A 27,094-nucleotide genomic window follows, 5' to 3' on the forward strand; every position below is an offset into this window, starting at 1 on the left:
ACTCAATAAAAATACAAATCTTATATTAAATAATAAAATTAAAAAAAATATTGATCGAAAATAAAAATCAAGAAAAAAAACCATCCTCTTTTAGTATTTTTGTTAATAAACCACCTTGGAGAAAGGAGACTCAACAAGCAACCACATTTTGCATAACCTTACAGATCGGAAAATGATCCCACATGCGATGCTTCTTTAGCCACGGGAAGCAGATAGCATCCATCTTGAATGCTAATGAACTGGTGTAGAATTCCATACAAGTCTTGTATCTGCCTCAACCTTGACTTCCCAATGGTCTTAAAGGCGTGCGGAAATGCGCAATCTTATGGCATGAAGATCAAGCGACACAAGGAAACTGGCGAGGACAATTATGTTTGATCGATTCTACCAAAACTTGAGAAGGATATGGAACAAATGAGGCACCTGGGTCAGATAAAAACCAAAAATGCAACTCTTTGATGCCTTGGCTTTTATAATTTGACACACTACATGTACACATGTTACAAAACAAACTTACAGGGGGCGTTGGGATGGGGGAAGGAAAATGAAGGGCAAGCTAGCCCGACTCGAAGGGAGCAATGATACACAGTTTGATGAACACAATTCCTGTGTCCCCCAAAACAGTATTTCTACCATGGATTTAGTTGACAGCAAACATAAGCTTTCACTTCCGATGCTTCTTTGATGGAGGCTCCGCTTGGGGCTCAGCCTGCTCAACGTGAAAACTTCCTGTAAGTATAATGAAACTTGGAAATCTTAAGGGTTTTTTTGTCTTCCTATTATTTTTTCAATTGTTCCCGCGGGGGGGAGCCATTATTTTACAAGTAACGTTGATATCTGCTTTCTCAAAAGAAAAAAAATGTTGATATCTAAGATTTGTTTGGCTGCACTATTCCAATTCAAAAGTAATGCCAAATAAAAAAAGTGCAAGATGCTCAACGATACATATCATCCTGGTCATAGGGAAAATTTTAGCGGTAGGCATATACTCAAATTTTATGCAGATGAACAATTGTCAAGATCAACAGAACCATGGAACAAGCTAAAAACTAGACAATACCAAACCTTTCAACCTGTGCAAACAGCCTCACCAAGTAGATTTTACAAGGTACTGGAAAGATAATATATGATAAGTACAGAACCCTAATAGGTAGGTCTATTGGCTGGACCCCATGCTCCAGGCGGGTTTAGCCCGTTCCATCACCAACAAGGCTGTGAGTCAATGCTTTGTTCAGGACAAGTCTTTCACTCTGTTCTCTTTGTTTGTGTACACTTCTTTTCTTCTAAAAAAGGTAGGACAAGGTTTTTCTTTATTGGATCACCTATGTTCTCATACTATAAAAAGTTGAGTTTGCCCCATCAAGCAAGTTTGCATATTGAATGTTCATATAAATGACTGGCATTTAGATGTAATCAAGAAGCATTTACTTTACCCTCTAAACCGACTGGTTTTCAAGCTTTGGTTAAAGAAAGTTTTTTTCCTCCTTTGATAAAGAAAACCATTGATAATGAAAAGAGTAGATCTACAATAACAAAATGAGGATATGACAGCCCCCAAACAAAGGGTGCAGCAGACTAGCAAACCCAAAAATTAAAATACTAAAGCAGCCCAATCTTGTTGAAAAGCACCCCTAAAGGCACTAGAAGCATGAGGCCCTGATGATATCCTCATAGATAACGCGAATTGATAATATGTCCAAGATGATTTCTGTAAGATATTCAATATAAGCACTTGGTGCAATGAAGTCATGGCTCCTTACCATATAAACTTTTTTAAAAAGTAGCGATAATAACAATGCTCTACATTGAATAAATGCACACCTGTCAATACCATTATTATGCTGCGATATAAAAGGTATCTACCATATTTGGCCATTTTCAATGGGTGAGGAGAACGTGTAGAAATTTCAATTGCCTATAAATGACATGTATCGAGAAACAAGGAGATGAAGCAACGATGTTAAACAGATGGTTTGTGTGAAAATAGATTGAAAGAGAAGAAAATAGATTCTTGCTTCCCTGACGGATCTGGAGCTTGAAGAGTCTAAATCACAGGCTTTCACTTTTAGGGAAAAAAGGGCTTCTCGTAACTTGAGAGATCTCCTCTAATGATCAGGTGATCACCACAGGTTAGCTTATTCTCAATCTTTCAGATTTAATTTGAGTTAGGTGGAGAACTTTCAATCTTGGGGCAAATGCTTGCCACAAACTAGTTCTATACAATCAATTTTTTTTCAACTATAGTTTAATACAATTCTCAGTGTCAAGTTAAAAGTCATATCATTAATGTTAGGTTTAGAGAGCCCTAGTATTGATCAAGAAATTGGGGCTGACAGCATTAGTTTCCCTGTTACAATTTGGATGACCCGCAGGGCGTCTATCAAAACAGACTTCACTTAAGGCTCTGCCTTCATTCCACATCCTTGAAAGTACATCTTGGAAAAATATGAATGGAATAATTTGGTTCTCTCCTCTGTTCATTAGGGAATATCAAGAACTATGACACTGGGGGTATTTACATTAAACTCGGAATCTAATGTTTGATTGGTACTTCCAGAAGAGAGAGAGAGAGAGCCTAATCTGTGTTTTATCTTAAGTTTGTCATTCTCATTAGACAAACGAAAAGGAATTATTCTTTCTTCGTTATGCACCATTTCTGGAATTTGAACCCTATATTGGACATGCAATTATTTGTAAATTTTCTAATGTGGGAAGTATCTAGATGTGGAAAATGCGTATCTATATAAGCTTTTTGCGGACAAATAATTAGATATTACTACCATATAACCAAGGTTGTTAAAATTGCGATTCAACTCGTAAAATCGTACGATGAGTCAATATAGGCTAAACATGCTAAATTGTTCACAAATCTCGGAAATAGGTAAAATCGGGTTAAAATTGGGTAAAATCGTTAAAATCGGGTAAAATCGCGCAAAAACACGATTTTACACCTGATTTTACGCGTCTGTGCCAAAACAGAAAATGTTGCACCACTGTTCCCTCCAGCTCCACGTGTCAAGCAAGTATTGGCCTATTGAGTCAATACACGGTACACTGCGAGTCACACGGCTGAGAACAAAACCACAATCTTCATTCTTCAATTCTTCATCTTTTTTCAGTCTTTCACACAAGATAACAACACAGAACCGGAAAAAATCAAAATCTCTAAGTCACATGTAGTTCGTGCTGATTTGAGTGAGTATGGTGCTTTGGATGAGAAGTGCCTAACTCTAGCAGAGTTAGCGGCCACAACTGTTGATTTTCCCAAGACTGGGAAAATTGTTTCCATGCCTTCGGATTTGAAGCCCAAAATTTATCCAGATTTTATGGGGAAAGAGGAGCACCAGTCCTATAAATCAAAGAAAATTTTGGGAAGGCTATATCGCCAGATAAAAGATGCTTATGATGACGATGATGTGGCTGCATCTTTTGAGCTTAATTTTGTTCGTGGTGACATCCCATATGATTTGGATCTTGAAGTTTTGGAGCTACTGATTTTATCAGTGATGCATGGGATCGGAAGTGCTCATACGATGGGCAGCTGAATGGCCTTCTTGCTCAGTATAAAGTGAAGAGGGAAGAAGAGGTTGTAACAGGGCATGTATGGTCAATGCCGAAAGGCAGCAGTAGGAAGCAAGGGGACCTGAAAGAGAGGCTTAAACACTCTTATAATTGCTGTTTTAAGTTTGTTAATTATTAGTTAATGAAAAGTTATTTTAAATTATGTATGACTTTTATTTAAATCATGTATTTTAAGATGTTTGAACTATGTATGAATTTTTATTTGAAACATGTTTTTTAAGGTGCTTGAACTATGTATAAATTTTTATTTGAAGCATGAATTTTTTTTTAATGTATTTTAAAATTCCTTACGATTTTACGATCCGAGTTTGTGTGCAGCTTTTCGTGCCGTGTTAAAATCGCGATTTTAACAACCTTGCATATAACTTTAATATTTTGCATAATCATGCTCATAAGAATTATAATGTCATTTTGGATGAGAATGGAGAATCCTATGTGTAAGAGAAAAGTGCCAGCTAGTTCTCAATAATAAACACTGATCTAACAGCAAAAGACACACACAGAAGGTATTATCAAGTAACATACTTTGCAAGCATAAGCCTTTTGGGCCTAGATGGACACTCTAAATTTTTTGAAAATGCTGCACAGCATGGAAGAGGCAATATCAATAGTATAAGAAGAAGAGAGTTTTGGGAGCTTAGCAGCAAAAGAAAGAAGAGGAATGGAAGCCCCAATGTAATGAAAGTGAAAAAAAGCAACAAGAAGTAAGAAGAGATTGCTTACAGAATTTGAAAGCTGCTCGCGAATGTAGGCCATTGATCTCAACATGGCACCTAATGTATCTCTGGAAACCTGAAATTTAACCTCTGACTCTCCTGTAGTTGTTTCAGTGTCTTGAAGCTGAAACCATAGAAGAAAAGAATAAAGTTTCCAAATGAATAATAAACTACAACAAATAAAGGCCAGAACACACCTCAATAAGACCAGAAAACCATCTGTACGAATGAGATAACTGCTGTGATTATTTATTAAACATAATTTCAAATACAATAAAGTGGGTAGAACAGGAGCAGAGAAGAAAATCACATTTCTCTGCTTTTCCTTTTGGGCTTGTTTCCATTAACTAGCCTAGGTCCTGTCTCATCTGGTTCTGTTTTGATATGATAAAATCAAATCCTAGTCTGCCACAAGCACATGGACAGATTTCTCCAAATCTATCCTACATCACCACCATTCAAAGTAACTGCCTTCATTTGGCTTGAAATAGAGAAAAAAGAATAAGCATGTTCATACTATTTGAATTAGAGGCATTTTCCCATTAGGAATCTCTAATGCAAAGAAGAATTGTGGGATTTTTATGGTAAAAGGCAGAGATCGAGTACAAATCACTTGGTCAATTGGGGATCTGTTGTAACTTCTAAGCCTGATGCTCAAGAGGAGTTCAGCATACACCCTGAGGTTTGAGATTCAGGGTATGCCCATTGAAGTCCGGACTGGTACCTCTGTTATCACCAAAAAAAAGAGAAGAAAGAGGTGCATTGCTGAATGGGTCCATAAGAATAACACCCCAGTGGGTAAATTAATAAGGCTCTTTCCTCTAGGAACAGGTTCTATATATTGCATAAGGTCATTTACAGCAAGTCAAGTGTTCACATGAATACTCAGATCCCAAGATCGGTTCAGGAATTACATGCTGGCAATAGAAAGACAACTTGTAAGACCTCTCACAATAATTTTCTGTTGAGGCAAATCTTGTAGTAAATAATATTTTTTTCTGAATGTATTAGAATGTCTGTATGGCATAATGCTTCAGTGGCTTTTAGAAGAATTTCCTTAGAGGATTTTCGACAGGATTGGAGAGCTCTTTTGTCTTCATTACTATTTTTGCATCTTTGTGGAGGATTCCTGATTCATGTTTGGATTCACTGTCTTTCCTTTCTAATAATAACATGATGAACAATAATTAAATTCCTAAACTTGGTTCTCTCATTTTATGATATCTTGAAACACAACATTTCAAAACTTCCCATGCCAGAATCCAGATGGGATTCATCATCACATGAATTTTGGAGAAATAAGTGCATTGATAGACATGGAAAAAGTTAAAAAGTAATCCCCAACATTGACAGAAATTGGGAAAACAAAGACTGTGAGGGTGAGGTAGAAACACAGGTACACACCCCACACAACTTATTAGTTAGTATAAAAATGAAAGTTAGATGAACTTAATGTGAGAAATATTAGAAAGAGAATCATGCTAAAAAAGTGTCTGACCATAATTATGTGCTGGAAGGCTGCCTTCCCATGTTGTGGAAGCAACCATTCAACCAGAAGTTTAATCCTTCACCATTTTTTTCAGTTTAGATTCTCAATATGACAAATAAATTCCTTCAGCCAAATGCTACAAATAGAGATTTACATCATAATTCCAGATTCACGCTTTCCATTATGTTTTTCCAATGCTATCCAACTCCACACTTATCAACATATGTATTCCTACTTCACTCTTTTACTCATCTTCCATATTTTACCACTCAGTGCAAGCTTTATCACCAACTTAGGTAATCCTAAACCACACTATGTGGGTAAGAAATTCAAGACTAACCACCAAAAAAACAAAACATAAAAATAAAAAAACAAAAATGAGAGGAAAAAAGACACGCATCCATGCCTGTCAACACTGCAGTAAGAGCATGGCTCCTCAACTACATATCAGCCTATGGTCCAAATGGACTTCCTTAATCCATAATAAGCTAGTCATATGCATAATGCATAAAACAAAGCTCAAACAACAAATGCTGAGTCATTTGCACATTAACCAATTTTTTAATTTGTTAAATTCATTAATGCCTAAAACATGAAGACCACTTTTACTGTCAGGATTAGTATCTCTAAACCATAGAACAGATGAGGAGAACACAATCAAGAAGCAGAATGAATATTAAATTACGAAGGGCCAAGTTAGAGACATAGCCATTGGCACTTTTCTTAAGCATGCATAAAAATGGCATCTCTTCAGTTCACATGTTTTGGAAAAGAGGGGTTAGCGTGTATTCTGCAGCAAAAAAAATGTCCTTCATTGATAGTTGCTTATTCATTAATAATAATTTGTCTACAAAGCAAGAGGAGGAAGTACATCCAATTCAGAGTTCAGACTATGCCCTTGGCTGAGATTGGCTTGAGGTCCTGAGACCTGTCCAAACTTAATTCAAATCTAATATAAAGCCACACATAAACCATATATGCAAGATACAGGGACAACATGCTAACCAATGTACAAAACAACATCTGGAACCAGTAGCTTGTTTTGCTTTTCTTTTATCTAATGAAAATGGCAGCACAAAATACAATGGGATTATAGATTTCACTAGTGGCTGGACCTCAGTATCATATTTATTTTTCTGATACGAAGGTCTAGTTTTGAGTTACATACCTTCAGATTGATAACTGCAACTCTGTTAGCTGGTGTTGAGAGCTGTTCACTGATATATGCCATAGATCTCAACATCGGCTCCAATGTAACTCTTGAGAGTTGAAACTTAACCTCCAATTCTGTTGATGGAGTCTTGCCATAATCTTGCAACTGCAGTAGTTCCACACAAACTATATGTAAGGCGCCCCAATTCAGTTGTCAAAATACACAGCTAGAGAACAAAAAGAGTATTATCTACAGTTCGCTAAAGATTAAAACATGAGCATTTGACACACTTAAATCAACAAAACAGCATAAATACATTTTAAATACTTAAAAATGTTTGGTGTATTTACACAGTGACCTGGGGGAAGTCAACAGTCAAAAAACTTCTTCCCAACTTTAGTGGCTAGATGACAATTTCCTGCCTATTATTGAAGTTTTAATTCATTACATGCATACCTTCAGGTTGATGACAGCAACTCTATTCCCTGTTGTTGAACTCCTGTTCTCCATCACCCAAGTCATTGATTTGAGACAAGGAAGAACTGCCTATGCAAGAGGTATAAATTGCCAAGTCAGTGGGTTTTGCTATAATTTAAACTCCAAAGGACATAACAATTAATACTTGATGCAAGGGTTCCTTTAAGTACCATGTTACCAGGAGGACCATCATCACGCTGAAGGGACACAGGGGCCATGCGGGGAAGATTCAAATCAGCAACAGATTGAACTGGAGTGCTAGTATCATTCAGATTAAATCGTCGGGTAACTTCATCTTGCGGTGGCCATAACAATGGAGTTGTATCTGATGCTGAAGTTGAGGTCTTCCTATCATCGTTACCAGCCCCAGGAGGTGAAACTTTGGCCACATTTTTCTTCACAACAGCAACCCTCTTTCCACCTTCTCTAAGAGCAACCATTGCAACATTATAAGTCTCTGCAGCTATTGCCCCTTCCTCTGCATATTTTATTGCTTCTCGACATAGATTGTTGTATCGCAAAGTAAGAGACTCTTGGCCAGGCAAATCACCCCCGTGGTCATCCATTCCTGTACTGATTTTGGCATTTCTCGTCCATCGTTTTAAGATGTAATGAGGTGGCAGTGTCAGAACATTTGTCACTGTGAAGACTGTCAAAACATGTCTACAAAGAATGCCTGAATACTCAAACATTTGGCAGCTGCAGTTTGCTCTCATTTCCGGATAGTTTAACGAAACAATATAGGCCCTTTGGTCATCCTCAAATTTTGCAACCCTGAATGTGCTGATAGCTGCATCACCCTCAATCCTGTTAGCAGTATATACAAAAGTTTCAACCAACTCTTCTTGAAATTTTGCAAATATTTTTCTCGTATAAAGATTTGCTGCTTGTTTCTCCATAGGAGATGGCGTCCTCAAAACTGGTGTGGTGCAAATTGTATCAAAATCTGCTTCTAGCTCCCTTTCAAACCAATTATCCAATGCTCTTTCATACTGTCTAAAGAACATCGGCAATGTGGTCTGTTGGTTCACATAACTATCAAAAAAAGAACCATCGAATCCTTGATTCGGAGACATTACAGCAAAAAAGGAATCCCGGAAGTACACTGGAACCCACTGAGCACGAGCATCATACAACAATTGAAGCCAGTTATGTCCTCTCAGATCATATTTGTCAAGAATATCCCTCCATGATGATTCAAACTCCTCAATAGTTTCTGTCAAGTTGATACAATTATACAGTTCCAATTGAAAATTGGGATGTGCATTGCATACATGAGCCAATTTTTCTTGGCCTTCTCTTAAAACATGCCATTTACAATTACAGTGTCGGGCATCAGGAAACACCTGAGAAACTGCTGTCTGTATGGCCCTGTCTTGGTTGGTGATTATAGAAGCAGGCTGTTGATCATACATTGCTGTTAGAAATGTCTTGAACAACCAAACAAAAGAAGCTTCAGAATCATCAAGAAGTATTGCACAGCCAAATAAAATTGTTTGACCATGATGGTTCAAACCTGTGAATGGGGCAAATGGCACCCTATATTGATTTACTCGAGAATTTGTGTCAAATGTAACTGCATCACCAAAATGAGTGTAAGCAGTTCTTGACCTTGCATCGGCCCAAAAAACATTAGCCATGCGATTTTCATCGTCGAGTTGTATTGCATAAAAGAAACCAGGATTCTCAGCCTGCATTTTCTTGAAATACTCCAGCAGATTCTGAGCATCCCTTCCTAGAGTCCTCTTTTGGTTATTGGGCCTAACAATATAATTCACTGTTGTAGAAGTCTTAACAACACGATTTGGTTCGGCAGGAGGAGTATTCCTAACTCCATGGTTTGTCTCTGCTACAGGTGTGTGGTTTCCATCCATTGAAAGATACATTACACCACTTGGAACAACTCCCACTCCTTGGCCAACACCACTAGAAACAACTGCTGCTGCTTGGCCAACACCACTTGGAACAACTCCCACTCCTTGGCCAACACCACTAGAAACAACTGCTGCTGCTTGGCCAACACCACTTGGAGCAACTCCCACTCCTTGCCCAGTTTCAGCAACACACTTTGCAGCACCAGCAAAATGCCTGCGGGGCCGAAGGTATTTCACTTTCCTGAGACTAGTAGTCGAATGGTTATGCTCCTTTACAAAGTGCGTCACAACCCATTTTCCTGGACTCTTCAACTCTATTCTAAGCATAGCATGACAACTATAAGCAGACCTTCTCTTCAAACCCTCCCTACCACATACAAACTCTCTAGCAGCCATCGCCCCATCGGTTTTAGGACGGGTAAAATGAGCAACATTGGTGCTAAAACCTAGGCGTCTAGCATACATATCATAGAAAGTCTTTGCAGCGTTCTCTGAATCAAATTCCATGCCCACACAGGGCTCATGCAGCTCAGCAGCCCCATCCTCGTCATGCTCCCCGTTATTCACTTCTCCACTATCATTTGGTTCTGAATCTCCATCATAGGCCACCCCACGATGACCCATCCCCTCTTCACCATCGATCACATGAACATCCATACCAAAACCCTTCGTTTTCAAAACTAAACCCTGGCAAACACACGAAACCGCACTTGCATTTTAATTCTCTATTGAAGCAAAAGAAGGACACACAACCTGCACAAAATTGGGCAAAAAAAAAAAAAAAACCAAAAAATGATCTTTGAGACATGAATTTAAAAGAAAAGGGAAAACTAAAACAAAATAATATAAAAAGTAGCATTCTTTTTTTATTGAAATAAAACTTAAACAGCATAGTTATTAACAAAAAACTTAAAAAAAAAAAGGGTTACAGCTTCCATGTTTAACCAGCAGATACAAACAAAACCAACCATGGAACAACACAAAAACACACCAAAAAAGGCAACAGAATTCAATTCAATTCAGTTCAGTTCAGTTCAATTCAAGGAACTAAGCAATTAAAAACCTTAAAATTGCAGAATCAAATTTAACTACTAATAACACAGAGAGAGAGAGAGAGAGTACCTGGTAATTGAAATTGAGTGAATTCAGAGAGGGAGAGAGAGTTGGTAATTAGGGATTAATCAAAGTTTTGATTTTTTTTCGAATTGAAGGAGGAGAGTGAAAAAGAAAGTGAAATTAAGAAGTGGAAAACCCTAAAACTTTTTTAAAAAAATTACTAAAGAAGCCCATAAAATTTAGTTCATTGCGCAATAAAACCCTCGTGAGCTCGTGTGGGACTGTGAGAGGTCCGTTATGTGACCTGGCTGGTAACCGGGGAGGGGATAATCTCAAAAGTGATCCTTCGTGTTTTAATTTATTTTCATATAGTCATTGGATCTTAAATTTTTATTTATTTATTTTTATCTTTTTCTTCGTAACGAGTGTTATGATAAGATTATGAATTGGGCGAGAAGTTCTGTGTATCTCACGCACATCCTAATGATTTCTTTATTTTGTCCTTTCTTGATTTGAAATTATAAGAAAACAAAAGGCTAACATACAGTGACTTGATCAATCTTTCATTAGATAAAGGGACTCGATTGAATATGCTTCTAAGTGGAGGGATGGATAATGTCGTACTACGTTTCCACAAATCTCCTCGCTCCCTCTCTTGTCTATAATATACCAAAAAACCCAAAACCCCACCAGAGAGATCAGAGACTGAAGCAAACTCCACTAAGCAACTCAAAATTCATAGAGAGAAGAAGCAGAGAAGACAGACAGACAGATAGAATGAAGAATATACCTCTGCTTTTGATGGGTTGTGGGGGCGTTGGTCGCCAACTCCTCCAGCACATCGTGTCCTGCCGATCCCTCCATGCCCAACAGGTTCCCTCTTTTGTCATTCTAATCATTCTCTTCCATTTTAAGCTCAATACAACTTTCTTGAAATGGGTTTTTGTACGACAATGGAAACTTGCATTCAAAATCGACTTCGAACATTTTCTTGTGTGAAAGATGAAACCTTTGCATTTTGGGTGGTATTGGCAGGGTGTTCATTTGAGAGTAGTTGGAGTTTGTGACAGTAAATCGTTAGTTTTTGCATCTGACGTGATTACTAGAGAGTTAAATGATCAAACTTTATCGGAAGTTTGCCGGTTTAAGTCGAATGGTTCATCTCTTTCAGCTCTAGGTGATCTGGGTGAGTGCCATTGATAAAGCGTCTTTGGTCTGATGATGGTGAGGGTGGATTTTAATTTGTTTTTCTTACTTTTTTAATGAAGGTGAATGCATAGTAAATGGGAATACGGAATCCAAGAGGAAAGTTATAGACATTGCAGCTCTTCTCGGGAAGGCAACAGGTTGGTGCTGTTTATGAGTTTTAATCTTGATCTTATCATTTTTTCAGCAAAGCTCATTAAAGGTTTAGGCTTTTCCTTATCGATGCCTAAGCAGTTAATTTCAATTTTGAAAAAGAAAACAGAAAAAGAAAGATTATCTTATTATTGATTATGGAATCTGATTATTGATTTGAGTTGAAGCTTGAAATGTGGTCAAGCGTACAGCTTTGAAATGCCTTCAAATGTGGCCAAGCGTACAGCTTTGAAATGCTATAATTTCTGTCATGAGATTATTTTGATTTTATTTTGTGGTAGGTTTGGCTTTTGTGGATTGTTCTGCAAGTTCTGAGACTATTAGAATGCTAAATCAAGTTGTTGATATGGGATGCTGCGTTGTTCTGGCAAATAAGAAGCCTCTTACTTCTACAATGGTAATAAACTTGTAGCCATCCTTATTAGTTTGTGATAGAAAAACAATTATGGGACTAGGGGCTTATGGATCTTCAATCCATAATTGTGCCATTTTGTTTCATGTGGAATTGCGTGAGCAAGCCAATGAACTTGTATGTTTCAACTCTGAAATTACAGTGATGCCCTTGCTGATAAAAATTCATTGCTGATGTTTAATCCATCATAAACAATGCATTTGGTAGCCTTGCTGTGAGAGCGAAGATGATAAGAGGGAGAAGTGAGGTGATAGCTCAATTTTTTTTTCTACTAGGTTTTATGATGAATGATGGTTTAAATAAGATTCTTTGATCTCAATTTCCTTTTGCTATCCTTCTCTCTGTCCCAAATATAAACACACTTTTCTTCTGACCATTATTTTAACGGTAGCTCCAATTTCTTTTACATTTCTATTATTGTTGAGAGCTTTTGTAGATTTGATTTCAGTTACGCATGTGAATTATTGTTGAGAGCTTTTGTACCGTCATGCAGGAAGATTATGACAAATTGGTCTCTTATCCGCGTCGTATCCGGCACGAGTCAACTGTAAGTGAAGTTTTTTGTTTGTGTAGCTAGAACATCTATTTCCTCAACTTTACTTTAAAATGTAAAGAACGAAGGATTTGAAACTGAATTCTTGTAATTTTTGTTGCAATATCCTGTTAGTTCACTGATAAATTGATGCAAAACCTTCGTTTGTTGAAAGCTTCTCTTCCCTGGGGTTGTAGTTTAATTACATGTATTATCAACAATGTTAGACTTGTGGTTGTCTTGTGTCAAATTTCAAATTTGTATTAACTAATATCAAACTCGACCCTTTTGAAATAAATTCAATCTTTTGTTTGGTAGTTGTGGAATATATATGTATATACAAGATTTTCTCTGGTGACATAAAGTTAGCAAAACATGTTGTAGAGCCTTTAAATCTGTTTCTATCACAGCTCTCACGCTTGATTACAATCACTTAGCAGGTATGGATAGGGTTTGTATGGTTGCCTTTTTGTGGTTTGGTTATTTAATGCAATAATAATTGTTTGATGCTAGATGTTGTTTAAATTGTGTTATGATCTTCTTAGCATAATGATTTCTACTGACTTGAAGTTATTTTTGACAGGTTGGTGCTGGCCTTCCTGTCATAGCATCCTTAAATCGATTACTTTCATCAGGAGACCCTGTCCATCGTATTATTGGGAGTTTGAGCGGTACCTATTTTAGCAAGGCTCTGCTTCAATGCTCAAATAGTTGGATTATGCATCTGTTAATTGTGCATTTCAATATGATTGTATTTGCACATGCTTATTGGTTCATTTACGTGCTTTGTTGTAAACTTTTGTAACAGGTACATTGGGATATGTTATGAGTGAGGTTGAGGATGGAAAGCCATTTAGTGAAGTTGTTAAAGTTGCTAAAAATCTTGGATTCACTGAACCAGGTCTGCGTAATTATTTTTATTTGCATGCGAATCCTGTTCTTGACAGGCGAAATTTGTGACTTTTAAATATGTATGCATGCATAGACAAATGTGTAGAAGTACATAATTAATTTAAAATAATGTTCATAAAATTCTAATTTGAGCTGCAATTGGTGTATGTCCCAAAAGAGTTGTATACACTTCATTTTGATCAGATCTTGACAGCTGACTCTTGGGGCCAGCATAGTGCTGATTACTTCTTTACATCTATCTCTTATGTTGTCAGAAACGGCTGATTTACTGATCTTAATAACTAAAAGTTATATGCACAGTTTCCTAGCCACCTTAACATTAAAAAGAAAACATAGCAAGGATTTGCTTTTAACTCCGCCTTTGGTCTTCTGTATACTAGCAAAGACATTAGGGAGTTTGATTTTCTGTCAACATGTTCTTTTAACTTAGTTTCTTTGCTGCAGATCCACGTGATGACCTCAGTGGGATGGATGTTGCAAGGAAGGTTTGCATTTATATTCTCATCTGCTCGACTTTGGAATTTGATTATCTATATCCTTTTAAGCCTCCAGGCTCCTGGTTGTGATGCATGCAAATCTGAATATTCTATGTAAATGCATATGCATGTTGTTTCTTGAGTTTGTATTTTTTCATTTTTTTTTTAGTTATTTCTGTACATTTCTTTCCAAGAATATTCCTCCATTAGTTGAAATAATTTCATTGCTCAACCATCCAGCTATGCTATTACATTGCTTAAAAATGATTGTTTTGATTTCCAAAAATTACACATGATATGGTTGTAGATTATCCATCGATGATATCCTTAGTCTTAAACTTGATTATGCTCTTAACAACCTTGGGTGTTGTCATGATAGTTGTGAAATTCTCCAATAATAATAACACATTCAAAGTGCTACAAGTTAACTATGATAATTCTTCATTGACGAGGATACAGATGAAATTGTTCAAAGGTCAAGCTATGTCTTTACCTGCTTTTCTGTTAGTGGGATGGTTTATCTTCCTTTTGTTTTTCACTTCTTTCCTTCCCACCAATGTGGTCTTCTGTTTGATGCATATGAAAAACTTGATACTATATATTCAAAACAGTATCTTATTCTTCTTGTATTCTAAACAGGCTTTGATTCTGGCTCGACTTCTTGGGAGAAGGATTAACTTGGATAGCATTAAAGTAAGTTCTAAGTCACTTCCTTTCCTATCTTCTATTTAGTAGAGTTATAATATAACAATATTGATGATCGTTTCAAACCTCAACCATTGATCAACTAATAAATTCTTGAATCGCCATTTCTTCTGCTTTGTAGATTGAGAGTTTATACCCAGATGAAATGGGACCTGATGCAATGTCTGTTGAGGAATTTTTGGGTAGTGGTATTGTATCACTTGACAATGATGTTCAAGAAAGAGTTAAAAGGGCTTCGTTGAATGGCAATGTGCTTCGTTATGTCTGTGTAATTGAAGGATCAAGGTATTCTTTCCAATCTTAAAGGACGTGTGTGCATAAACATGTCTGGGTGCGGGAATGCATGTGCTTTTGTGCAAGTATTTGAGGGATTCACTGTGACCATCTGTTACAACGTTTGAAATATTAAATCTGTCTGCTCAAAGTTTTGTCTAAACTATGATGTAGATCGTATAAGTAGTTTACGGAGTTCCTTGACATGGGTACTATTCGATTCTTAGCAGGTGTGAAGTTGGCATTCAAGAGCTCCCCAAGGATTCTCCTTTGGGTAGATTGAGGGGCAGTGACAATGTGGTAAGCCCTAATTTCTCCTGACCATCCCCTCTTTTTTTCCATCCTCATTATGTCTAATTGGGCTGGTCACTAATGATTTCTGGTGATGGAATATCACGGTTTTATTATGATTCCAATTGACAGTCTGTTTGCAAAATCACATTTTGAGGGACACGTTCACAATTTTGTACTAGTCTTCCTTTTCTTCTTCCTCAAAAAAAAAAAAAAAACAGGGGGGTTTAAATAGGAGAATAGCCAGACAAGTTTCAGTAGATTTCCTCCTATGTGGTCCATCACAAATCTTCTAATGCAGGCCCACTGAACCGCGTTGTCTTTGGTAGCGCTTTGAAGTTCCAAGTACTAATGGGATATTGCAATTATGTGTATGTAAGCATACATGTACAGACACACATAGGTGGAAAGGACCTGATGATTCAAAGGCTAAACCACAAGTTGCAGGTCTTTAATGAATATATGTTTACTCTGCATACTTTTAGGATTTAGGAAACTTTGAAAGATAAATTTATCATGTGCAATGTACTTTTGATTTTCCATACAATGTGATGGTCAGATTATGTCACATGTCTAGAACTTCACATGCTTCATTTGATGCAATTGCAGTTGGAGATATACAGCCGATGTTACAACAAACAACCTTTGGTTATTCAAGGCGCTGGAGCTGGCAATGATACCACAGCAGCTGGTGTGCTTGCTGATATCCTGGATATTCAGGATTTATTTCCTTGAAAAGAGTAGACAGTGCGAAATTCATGTTGAAGACCAAAGAGTTGAAATTACCCGGTGTATTGTCTTGTTACACAGCAAAAGCCAGTTCTGGAAAAATAGAGTGGAGAATTTCATTTGGAGTCCACTGTTTCATTTGGCTCAAATCTGCAGGATTCACCTGGCACCTATTATTGCTGGCAGCTCAATTTTTGAGATGATGATGCGTGCATAAAAAAAAAAAAAAAACTAGTTAAAATAAGCTTCTGTGTACGTGAAGCATGCTTATCATGTCAGGATGATGTATCATCTTAGGCTGTGCTTGCCATTTTCTGGAGTTTGGATATGTGATCTCACTGAAATTAAAGAATGCCAAGTTTGAAGTCTGAGTGCAAGTCATCTTTTAGCTTAATATTTTACTTCTCCGGTGTATTAACAGAAGGGAGTCTTTGAGCCCCTGTAATTTGAACGGTAACAGTCTCTTGACTTCTAAATTGGAGCTGGGAAATTGGAAGTGATTTCGTTGGCCATGACCCCTTTTACATGTGATTGTGAGGGGTTGTCTCCCTTGATGGAATGCTGTGTGCCTTTCCTTATAATGGCAACACAGGTGCCTGCTTCACTCTTCAATCTCTTTCTTCCGCAACTGCTAAGAGAGATCGTAGCAAAGAGATGTGATGTGAAAAATAACGCCGTCCATGCTTATTAGTGATCACGCATGAGACTACAAGGGAAAGAATTTGACTTGGATGACAGTTCATTTGATCAATCAAGACTAGTTAGACACCTTGGAGTACCAAGGAGCCTGAATTTAATATACAATAATACTCATTCTTTTCCTTAATCTTGAAGTTCAATAGTTTTGTAGAGATAAAAGGGTTTTTACCCGCCATCTTACATCGGTAGCTGGCGTATCTCGAAGAAACTTTGAAAGCTTCATGGAGGCATTTTTGCTTCGTACCAGGAAGCAAATATATGCTCTGAAATTAATCCCATCTTGTCTGTATGATTGTGTTGTAGTGTTTGAGCATGTCGTAAAATGACTGAACCAGAAAGCATATTAGGAAGGATTATTAACTTGGGAGTCTTTTCACAGCATCCATGATCCAAGGTAAAACGACAAAATCCTACAGTGTCCGAGTGGGTAGTGCTGGGTCAAAAGCTGGCGACTTTTCAGTTTTGATCAAAATAGCAAATAGCGGAACTCCCATCAAGTAAAAGGGCACACTTGACAGGACCTTTAGCTGCCTCTTTATGGGTCATGGGTCCTGTATGCCAGTTTATATCTGTATTGACATAGCAGGATGAACACCGTGATATATATATGCAGAGCTATATGCGATTTTAGCTTGAGAGCGAAAGGCATTTTGGGAACAAGGCATATGGTTTCTACTCGAGAGTCCAGCCACGACAATGTTTTAGCTCAAATACAAGGTAAATCACACTAATTAGTAATTACCTTTGAAGGGCTCTGCTTTTAGCCTAGAGCAGGAGATGGACGCTTGTTTTTCTCAAGTTATAGTGACCGCATTATTGTTCTCATTGCAGAAAGATCACAAGGTTATAATTTCAGTTTTGACAGTAAAGAAAAAATTAATTCTCGAAAGAAATTCTTCATAAATAGATTGGAGTTTAAGTGATTCGTTTACAACCTGACTGTGAAAAGATCTAGTCTCGATGTACTTGTTGGTTTGCACACCTATTATTATTGTTTTTTATGTTACAACCTGTTTTTTAAATTATTTTTTTATTAAATTGATTTTTTTAATTGTTTTTAAATAATTTTAATATATTATTGTTAAAATTAAAAAATATATTTTATTATATTTTTAATTAAAAAACCATTTACTCCAATCCCAGATACAAGAGGAAAAACTAGCATGGATTGGTTCACAACACAGGAAACCAACTCTAAGAGTGTGTTTGGCAGTGTGGTAACGGTTGCTTTTCAAATAGCTTTTCGTACCGAAATAAATGTTAATGATTTTTTTTATTTTTTAAAAATTATTTTTAACATCAGCACATCAAAGCGATCCAAAAGGTACAAATTACATTCAATTTTAGCAAAAAAAAATTAAAATTTAACAAAATACAAATTGAAACACATAGTCAAAAACAAACTCTAAGCTTTATGTTTGACAACACGCTTGCAACTTGCAACTTGCAACCATTAGAGCAAGTGAACTGCATTTCTTGTTCTCGTTTCTTGATATTATATTCAAACAATGAGCAGATTTAGAATTCACTAGCTTGCGCTCTGTTATATGCTGGGCAAACTTTTTTAAATGCTAAAATAAAAAAATATTTAGACAATGATAATTCCAGATAATTTAGTTTAAATTAACTAAAAATATGATCTAGAATATAAGACCGAAAAAACCATAAAAAAAAGAAGAAATTATAAAGTTTAAGGCTTAATAATTTAATGTCAAAAATAAAAAAACATTACCGAAAAAAAAAGCTCGAGTTAACTCGGGATAACTTAACGAACAAACAACTTGTGATATAAGATCGGGATGAAAAAAGAATATCAAAAGGATGACCTAGTAAAAAAAACTAAAGTTTAATAAAAAAAAAAGTAAGTTAACCCGAGTTAACTTTACCAACTCACTCTCAGAATAACCGAACAAAAAGAAAACTGAAAAACTAGCAAAGTTTAAGGGTCAATAGTTTATTGCAAAGTGATGAAATTGAAAAATAAAAGTCATAAAAAATGAAGGAAAAAAAATCTGGGTCAACCCGGGTTAATTCGATTAACCCGCCACCCACGATATAAAATCAGAATAAAAAATAAACTTTTAATAAAGGACTGCCCTATTGGAAGGCAATAAAAAAAATAACAAAAAAAATATTCAATTGTAAAACAATTTAAAACTCAAACAATGCAGACCAAATATGATATAAAAAATAAAAGATGATAATTAGAGACTAAATTGTAAAACAAAAAAAAAACAAAGAAAAGAAAAGGATAAAAAAAATAGTTATTAAAAGAATAAAGACCATAATTAGATAGAAAACCAAATGAAATTAAATGTTGGTGGACAAAATTGAGAAAAAAAGATAAGAATATAAGAATATAATAACCAGAAGAATGGGGACCAAAAATAAATTAAAAAAACAAATGCAGTAAAATGAAAAGAGATGAAATTGCAAGAAAAACAAATAATCAAGAAAAGTATAAAGCATGTAAATAGAGCAATTAAAAATAGAGGGACTAAACCAATAAAAAAATTAAATTGAATAAAATACCCAGAGATGAAATTGAAAAAAATCCAAACTTCAAAAAGGTTCAAAAGGCAAATAAATAGTAATTTAAAGAAGGAGGACCAAAATCGATAAAATTACAAATTAGAAGACACAATTGTTTTTTTAAAAGTTCAAGCATGATTTTCTAGGGAATGAGAGAGCAAATAGAAAAGAAAGAAAGAACCTTCACTACAACCTAACTAGACATTCTCCGTGAGCACACGTCACACCATTTGAAAGTGGATGATGCATCGCTCCTATCGCTGCTGCGAATGCAGGATTTGAGTTGTTGTACGGGCTTTCATGCGCTACTTGAATGATGTGGAGGCCATCACGCGCTGACGTGTGCGTTGCGGCTTTTATTTAAATAATATTCTTGAACCTTAAATCACTAAGATGTCCCTGTCAAAATCCAAGAATAACAAAAAAAACCAATCTAAAAAGACCAAAACGCCCCCACACTAGCCTTTGATTTTTCATGTTTCAAGGGTAATTTTGTCATTTAACTGTTTTTAATTAAAGGAAAAGACAAATACGCCCCTCTATGCATGTATATCTTTTTCCCTTCCAAGGGTATAATTGTACTTTTACTATTCATTTTTTTTTTCCAAAAAGACAGAAGAGCCTCTAATTTAAAGATTAATATTTTGTGCTTTGAGGGGGAAAATAATAGCTATACTGTAGCAGAAAAAAGTGCACGTACCATTCTGCCCCCTATCAAATATGCAATCTCGCAAGTATCTCATAGAAAAGATATCTCTACCCTCAACTGCATACTTATTCTATTTTTTTGCAAGGGCAAATCATTTTTACATTATTTTAATTCACAGATATCTTCATCAACAGTAAAAGACTAATGACATTTATTTTTATTTTTTAATTGGAGTATCGGTATGTGTTATGTTTATCGCCCCTCCTTGCTTATTTGACTTTAGAGAATATTATTGATAGACGTTGTGATTTCATTTTCACACAAAAAAGAGAGCCAAAAAATAATAAGATTAAGAGCAACTTGCAAACAAACTAGTTTAATGTTTTGACTTGGACAAATGAAATGAGAACCACCTGCGATCTCAATTTCTTTGCTGCAACTGCTTTGGTTGCCTGCACTAATCAATTATTGCTATTATTGTCAAGCATTCTGTTTACCTTTTCCCCATCTATCTTTGATTGATTCCTCTGCGAGAGCAAAAACATGGCAATTGGTGAGATTTTTCTTGCTGCATTCCTTGGAATGCTGTTTACAAGATTGACATCTCCTGAGTTCTTGAAGTTTGCACGTCGAGAGGGCATTTGGAAGAAGGCAGACAAGTGGAGAGGGATGTTATTGAAGGTCCAGGAGGTACTTGATGACGCGGAAGAAAAGCAGCTGACGGAAAAGGCTGTGAAGATATGGCTGGATGATCTAAGAGACTTGGCATATGATGTGGAGGACTTGCTTGATGAATTTGCTACTGAATCTTTACGAAGGGAGTTGATGGCAGCAGAAGAGGCTAGCACAAGCAAGGTACGGAGGATAGTGTCTACTACCTTATCATTTACCAAATTCAGTGCAAGTGCTATTAAGTTCAATCCCAAGATGAGGTCAAAGATGAAAGAGGTGAGTAGCCGGTTAGATGGAATGGCGAAGCAGAGAATTGAACTTGGTTTAGAAAAGATGAGTGGAGGTAGAAGGACATCAACTGATGTATGGCAGAAACCACCTAGTGCCTCTGTCCCAAATGAACCTGTCATCTATGGCAGGGATGGAGATAAGAAGAAGGTAATTGATTTGCTGTTGACAGAAGAGGCAAATCACGGTGATACTAATTTTCATGTCGTTCCAATTGTCGGTATGGGTGGTATCGGCAAAACAACTCTTGCACAGCATGTGTTTCAGGATGGATTGGTCAAGGAATGGTTCGGTACAAAAGCATGGGCTTGTGTGTCGGAAGACTTTGATGTTATGAGAATATCAAAGGCGATTCTCGAATCAGTCACTTCGCATCCCTGTGATTTCAAGGAGTACAATCAAGTTCAGGTCAAATTGAGGGAGGCGCTAGACGGAAAGAAGTTTCTTCTTGTTTTAGATGATGTATGGAACAAGAATTATGGTCTCTGGGTAGCGTTGAAAACTCCCTTTGCAGCCGGAGCACCAGGAAGTAAGATAATTCTGACCACTCGTGATGCAGACGTTGCACTAATGGTTGGACCGACTGAATACCATTGCCTAAAGCCACTATCAGACCAAGATTGCTGGTCTGTGTTTGTGAAGCATGCATTCGAAAATAGAGATCTCGGCGCACAAACAAACCTCCAATCAGTTTGTGAGAGAATCGTTACCAAGTGTAAGGGTTTGCCTTTGGCAGCCAGAACTCTTGGTGGCCTCTTACGCACTAAGCAAAGGGAGGATGAGTGGGAAGACATACTGAATAGTAACATATGGGACTTGTCAGACTCCCAAAGTGACATTCTCCCTGTTTTAAGATTGAGCTACTACCATCTCCCTTCACATTTGAAGAGGTGTTTTACATATTCTGCTCTAATTCCGAAGGATTTTGAATTTGAAGAGAAGGATCTTGTCCTTCTATGGATGGCAGAAGGTTTGGTTCCACAACAAGAACAGAACAAGCAAATGGAAGATTTGGGTGCGGAGTACTTTCGTGATCTAGTGTCGAGGTCAATTTTTCAAGTAGCAAACTGTGATGAATCTCGATTTGTGATGCATGATCTCGTGAGTGATCTGGCTCAGTGGGCTGCGGGAGACACATGTTTTCAATTGGGTAATGATCTGAATGCCATCAAGCAGTTCAAAGTATCCAAGAGAGCTCGCCACTCCTCCTATATCCGTGGCTGGGATGGTATCAGAAAGTTTGAAGTATTCCATACTACTAAACGTTTACGAACTTTCCTATCACTGCCATTTCTTGTAGGTCATAATACAGGCTACTTAACTAGTCATGTCCCTTTTGATTTGTTGCCAGAATTAGAATTTCTGAGGGTGCTGTCTTTAAGTGGTTACTGCATTGATACGCTACCAAATTCAATTGGAGATCTGAAACATTTAAGGTTTCTTAATCTTTCCTTCACAAAAATCAGAAAATTACCTCAATCAGTATGTTCTTTATACAACTTGCAGACTTTGTTGCTGAAAGGATGTTGCCTTCTTGAAGGGCTGCCTTCAAAACTGGGGAGTCTCATCAACCTCCGGCATCTTGATATCACAAGTGCAAGTTCAATCAAAGCGATGCCAATGGGAATTGAAAAGCTGACAAATCTGCAGACACTTTCCAATTTTGTCATGGGCAAAGATAAGGGCTCTAGGTTGAGTTCCTTGGTGAATTTGAAATCTCTTCGAGGAACGCTTTGTATTACAGGCTTGGAGAATGTGATTGATGCTCGGGAAGCAATGGAGGCCAACATAGAAGATATAAATAACCTTGAAGTTTTGTTGCTGGAATGGGGTCCCAGAACAGATAATTCACGAAATGAGAAGGTTGACAAAGATGTGCTCGATGATCTTAGACCTCACGGAAAAGTCAAAGAACTCACCATCAACTGCTATGCTGGCCTAACATTTCCAACCTGGGTAGGAAATCCATCATTCTCCAGCATGTTTCTCCTCAGGTTAGAGAACTGTACAAAATGCACTTCCTTGCCACCTCTTGGGCTGCTGCCTTCTTTAAAAAATCTCAGCATAGTAAGTTTAACTGCAGTAAAAAAAGTAGGTCCTGAATTTTATGGACAAGGTTGCTCAAAGCCTTTTCCAGTTTTAGAGACTTTACTTTTCAAGAACATGCAGGAATGGGAGGAATGGATTCCTTGTGGGGTTGGTTCTGACGAATTCCCTCTCTTGAATGAGCTGTCTGTTACAAGCTGTCCCAATCTGTGCAAAAAATTACCTCCAAGTGTTCCATCACTAGAAAAACTTGTGATTGATGAATGCGAGCAGTTGGTAGTATCAATTCATAGTCTTCCGAAGCTGTGCAAAATGGTAATCAATGGCTGCAAAGAAGTGGTGTACGAAGGTGGCGTTTATCTCAGATCTCTCAACTCCATGACAATTTCCAACATTTCAAAGCTCACTTGCCTAACAGAAGTATTCATCCAACCATTGGCAGAAGTACAGGAATTGGAGGTTGCTAATTGCATGGAATTGGCATCTTTGTACGAAAATGGAGTGGCATTGGCAAAACAGCTCACTTCCCTTACTAAGTTGGTGGTTAGAAACTGTCCCCAAGTTGTTTCTTTGATGGAAGGAGAAGTAGCTGTATATATGCAACAGCAGCTGGCTAACTGCAAGCTTGAATCTTTGACATTAAGTACATGCGAGAGCCTCAAGAAGTTACCACAATGGGTTCACAGCCTAGTGTCCCTAAAAGAGCTGAAAATTCGAGAATGTCCGAGACTCCTTTCGTTTCCCGAGGCTGGTTTGCCCTCCACAGTGAGAATCATTGAGATTGTTGACTGCAACGCTTTAACCCCCTTACCTGCTGCAGTGACTTACAATATCATGTGTCTTGAGCAGTTGCACATTGACAATTGCGAGTCTTTAATTTCCTTTGGAAGAATCCAGCTATCTCGAACTGTAAAAAAGTTGGAGATAAGATGTTGCAAGAATCTGTTATGCTTACTGGATGATGGGGAGGGATCCTCGTCAAAGAAATCTGATGAGAATACCAGTTGCAGCGGGAACAACTCATCTCTTCTTGAGTACTTGTATGTTGAAATGTGCAACTCTCTCACTTCCATAGGTGAGTTGCCTTCAGCTCTTAAGTACCTCCAGGTTCGTTCATGTTCAAAGCTCAAATCCTTATCATCCAGAGACAAACTACCGGCAGGGCTTAAACACTTCGCTATTGAGTGGTGTGAAAATTTGGAATCAATGCCGGACAGGTTTCAGGATAACATGTCCCTTGAACATATTTCAATATGGTTCTGCTTTGACCTTAGATCTTTGCCCGAAGGCCTACATAAATTATGCCATCTTCGTGAAATTTCAATATGGTACTGTCCAGCTCTTGTTTCCTTTGCAGCTGAGGGGTTGCCCATAAACCTAAGAAGGCTCTTCATCATCAAATGTGATGGACTCAAGGCTATCCCTGATCATATGCACAACCTCATGTCTCTTGAAGAACTGTCAATTTACTACTGTCCAGACATTGTATCCTTTCCAGAAGAGGGTTTTCCTACTAGCCTAACATATCTTGCTACCATAGATCTTAAGATCTGTGAGCTACTGTTTAACTGGGGCATGCACAAACTCTCCGCTCTTAGAACCCTCATCATTCAAGGTGGATGCTCTCATAAATCCTTTCCATCTGACATGGGAGTGAGGTTGCCTTCTACTCTAAGCAGACTAAGCATTAAAGATTTTCCGAATCTTGAGTGCCTATCCGACAGCGGCTTTCAAAATCTCTCCTCTCTTGAAGACGTAAGCATCAGTGACTGCCCCAAGCTCACATCATTTCCAGAGAAGGGCTTGCCTTCCTCACTTTTGGAACTACGTATTCAAGCATGTCCCCTCTTAGTTCGACAGATAAAGGGAAGAGTAAAAGAATGGCTCAAGATAAGGCACATTCCTTACATTAATATAGACGAAAAAGTAGTCTCTGACCCAGCCACCCAGGTATATTTATCTATCTGAAAACTGAAGCATCGTTGGCTTTAACTTCCTACTGAAGACTTTTCTTAAATATAGCCAAATTTTGTTTCTGCAATGATTTACTTTTTTGCTGTCCTATTTTATTTCTTTTTTGTTCTTGCCAGTAATTTAAAAAAAAAAAACTTTTGGCTAGACTTTCATCAGTTCTTCAATATTTAAATTTCAACATTTCCTTTCTATTGAAAGATTGTGAAGATAATTAGAGCAAGTTAATGTTTTCATCTTGATTTTTATTTCTTTTCTGCAAATAGGATACTTTCAGAACAACTAATATTTTATACCTGAAATTTGTATCTATCATTTTGCTTTTCTACTTGCAGTTATGATCAAATCACAAGCTGCTTCAGAGGCTGGCTAAATGAATTAGTAGGTGGTGCAAGGTGTTTATGTTTCTCTTTGTCTCATTTCTCGTTGAAGGGCCTTCATATTTGACCTTCAAGGAAATAATTATTGAAAAAAGGTTGGTTCCTTATCAACAATTGATCTCAACTGAATTTCATAACCTTAGCCTTGCCAGAAAACAAATCGTAATCTTGGGAAATAGTCTGTTTCTCCAGTACCCTGTGGAAGGTAACTGGATATAGATGTGAGTTTAACAAGGTAGACATGCGAATCCAAGCCTTGCCATTGAATTTTCCATGCACACGTACAACAGATACCAGGATAAATCCCCGAAAATGAAACTCAAGTCAGAGATTTCATGGAGTTAAATGGTACAGACTTTGAAGTTGTTATGTTTTATTTGTAGGTACACCCTGAGTTCGGGGTATCTAATCTGTTGACACTTGCAGGTTTGTATCTGCCTTGGAGGCAGGAGTTTTACAGAACTGGCAAGCAGCTGACAGCAAAGACAACCTTGATCTGGTATAAATCAGGTAAAGAAGTAGAGTTGTCTTCGTCTTCATTTCATTAATTTTTCATGGCTTGTAAGATAGTTGGAACGCATTCTTACGTTGCCTGAATTTGGAGAAAAGGGGGGGCTATGAAATTGTTGGTGGTGATGGTGTTGAAGCACTATGCATTACTGAAGATTTGGATTATAAACGTCTCCGATGTCCGATTTGACCTTAATTTTTCTTTCTTTTATACAGGTTGCCCGCAAGTTCTGAGATTATTGCAACTCCAAGAGGCTTCATGCCCTTATTTCCTGTGCTTGTTATTTGCATTTTTCATGGAATTCAAAATTCTGCTAGCAATCATGTCCTGTCATAGATGTTGTATTCAAGGATTTAGTTTCCAAGCGATGAGTATCTGGGCTCTGGCTATTGGGTCGGTATGGAATTGTGGTGGCCACCTCTTTTTTTTGTTGGATCCGAATAAAGCCCAATATGGATTTTTATGAATGGGCCTAAATCCAAGGGGCTATGCTTGAAGAAGTTCTACCAGAAAGAACAAACCCAAAATCATCTTTTACTACTTAGGCCATCATCTTGTGCCTTGGATGATCCAAGGCAAGGCAAGGCTATATGCTAATTAAACTCAACTAGAACCGGTGGATCCACTCATGATTTATTAATTTGTGGTCTAATTCAACTGGAACCGGTGGAACCAAGAACCCACCGTACCAAGAAATTGCACGCCATTAATAGCCAGTCACATCCGGCTTGCTGCCAGCGGAGAAGACAGACCGACCGCAGAATTGCACATCAACACGTGAAAATGTAATCGGTGTTTTTACAGATTTAGAGCGTTCTAATTTACGTAACCTTAATATTTAATGATAATAAATTCCAAAGAATTTAATTTAATTATTTAGATTTTAGATTTATTTTTTAAAATTATTATGAAGTCTCCTACACTTTAAAATTACTGGAGATTTACATGATTATTAACTTTAAGATCTATATGATTAGTCGAAATACGCATAAACTGGCCCGGATATCCATATTAATACAAAAAAATATATACATACATATATATATATATATAAATTATATTGTAAGAATTTATTTAAAAGTTCAAGTTATTAAATTTGTTTAATTTTTTATATAATATTAAACTCTTGATAATTTAAGGGTTATAAATTTAAATTTTATCAACCTAATTAATAATATAAAATAATATTATATACAAGTTTTAAACAAAAAAATCTCTCATCTAAAAAATAAATTAAAAAATAATTATTTCACAAGCATCATTCTTCAAGGCTATCAACTTCCAACGACAGAACACATTTTGCAACCACC

At 37.0% G+C, this 27,094-nt stretch overlaps 3 protein-coding genes across 12 annotated transcripts; 2 read left to right on the forward strand and 1 right to left on the reverse strand.

Moving 5' to 3' along the window:
- Window positions 1-356: 356 nt before the first annotated feature.
- LOC133698768 (protein FAR1-RELATED SEQUENCE 3-like) lies at window positions 357-10,725 on the reverse strand. 3 transcript variants are annotated; one of them, XR_009843189.1, is made up of 7 exons: window positions 10,414-10,725; window positions 7,588-10,044; window positions 7,397-7,486; window positions 6,956-7,105; window positions 4,306-4,422; window positions 518-712; window positions 357-423 (listed from the first exon to the last, which is right to left on the reverse strand). XR_009843189.1 is itself a non-coding variant. In XM_062121815.1 (6 exons), the coding sequence occupies exons 2-6, from the start codon at window positions 9,946-9,948 to the stop codon at window positions 665-667; spliced, it is 2,766 nt and encodes a 921-aa protein (XP_061977799.1). In that variant the 5' UTR covers window positions 9,949-10,044; window positions 10,414-10,725; the 3' UTR covers window positions 357-664. The 3 variants fall into 3 exon arrangements, 2 of the variants coding, with proteins under 2 accessions (XP_061977799.1, XP_061977800.1); XM_062121815.1 differs by having other exon boundaries at window positions 357-712; XM_062121816.1 differs by having other exon boundaries at window positions 357-709; window positions 10,414-10,719.
- A 221-nt stretch (window positions 10,726-10,946) lies between these two features.
- Window positions 10,947-16,548, forward strand: LOC133698769 (homoserine dehydrogenase). Of its 6 annotated transcripts, none has more exons than XR_009843190.1 (13): window positions 10,947-11,220; window positions 11,383-11,533; window positions 11,616-11,693; window positions 11,988-12,103; window positions 12,612-12,665; window positions 13,234-13,321; window positions 13,459-13,551; window positions 14,007-14,047; window positions 14,678-14,731; window positions 14,865-15,028; window positions 15,244-15,316; window positions 15,543-15,754; window positions 15,917-15,974. XR_009843190.1 is itself a non-coding variant. In XM_062121817.1 (12 exons), the coding sequence occupies exons 1-12, from the start codon at window positions 10,963-10,965 to the stop codon at window positions 16,040-16,042; spliced, it is 1,296 nt and encodes a 431-aa protein (XP_061977801.1). In that variant the 5' UTR covers window positions 10,952-10,962; the 3' UTR covers window positions 16,043-16,548. The 6 variants fall into 6 exon arrangements, 2 of the variants coding, with proteins under 2 accessions (XP_061977801.1, XP_061977803.1); XR_009843191.1 differs by having other exon boundaries at window positions 10,948-11,220; window positions 15,247-15,316; XR_009843192.1 differs by having other exon boundaries at window positions 10,949-11,220; window positions 15,609-15,754.
- Window positions 16,549-20,212: 3,664 nt separating this feature from the next.
- Window positions 20,213-26,656, forward strand: LOC133698811 (putative disease resistance RPP13-like protein 1). 3 transcript variants are annotated; one of them, XM_062121887.1, is made up of 5 exons: window positions 20,213-24,872; window positions 25,229-25,368; window positions 25,453-25,621; window positions 25,700-25,783; window positions 26,000-26,656. In XM_062121887.1, the coding sequence occupies exons 1-2, from the start codon at window positions 20,460-20,462 to the stop codon at window positions 25,232-25,234; spliced, it is 4,419 nt and encodes a 1,472-aa protein (XP_061977871.1). In that variant the 5' UTR covers window positions 20,213-20,459; the 3' UTR covers window positions 25,235-25,368; window positions 25,453-25,621; window positions 25,700-25,783; window positions 26,000-26,656. The 3 variants fall into 3 exon arrangements, with proteins under 3 accessions (XP_061977871.1, XP_061977872.1, XP_061977870.1); XM_062121888.1 differs by having other exon boundaries at window positions 25,466-25,621; XM_062121886.1 differs by having other exon boundaries at window positions 25,229-25,621.
- Window positions 26,657-27,094: the final 438 nt, after the last annotated feature.

This window comes from Populus nigra, chromosome 7 (genome assembly GCF_951802175.1).
Source record: "Populus nigra chromosome 7, ddPopNigr1.1, whole genome shotgun sequence".
NCBI lineage: Eukaryota > Viridiplantae > Streptophyta > Magnoliopsida > Malpighiales > Salicaceae > Populus > Populus nigra.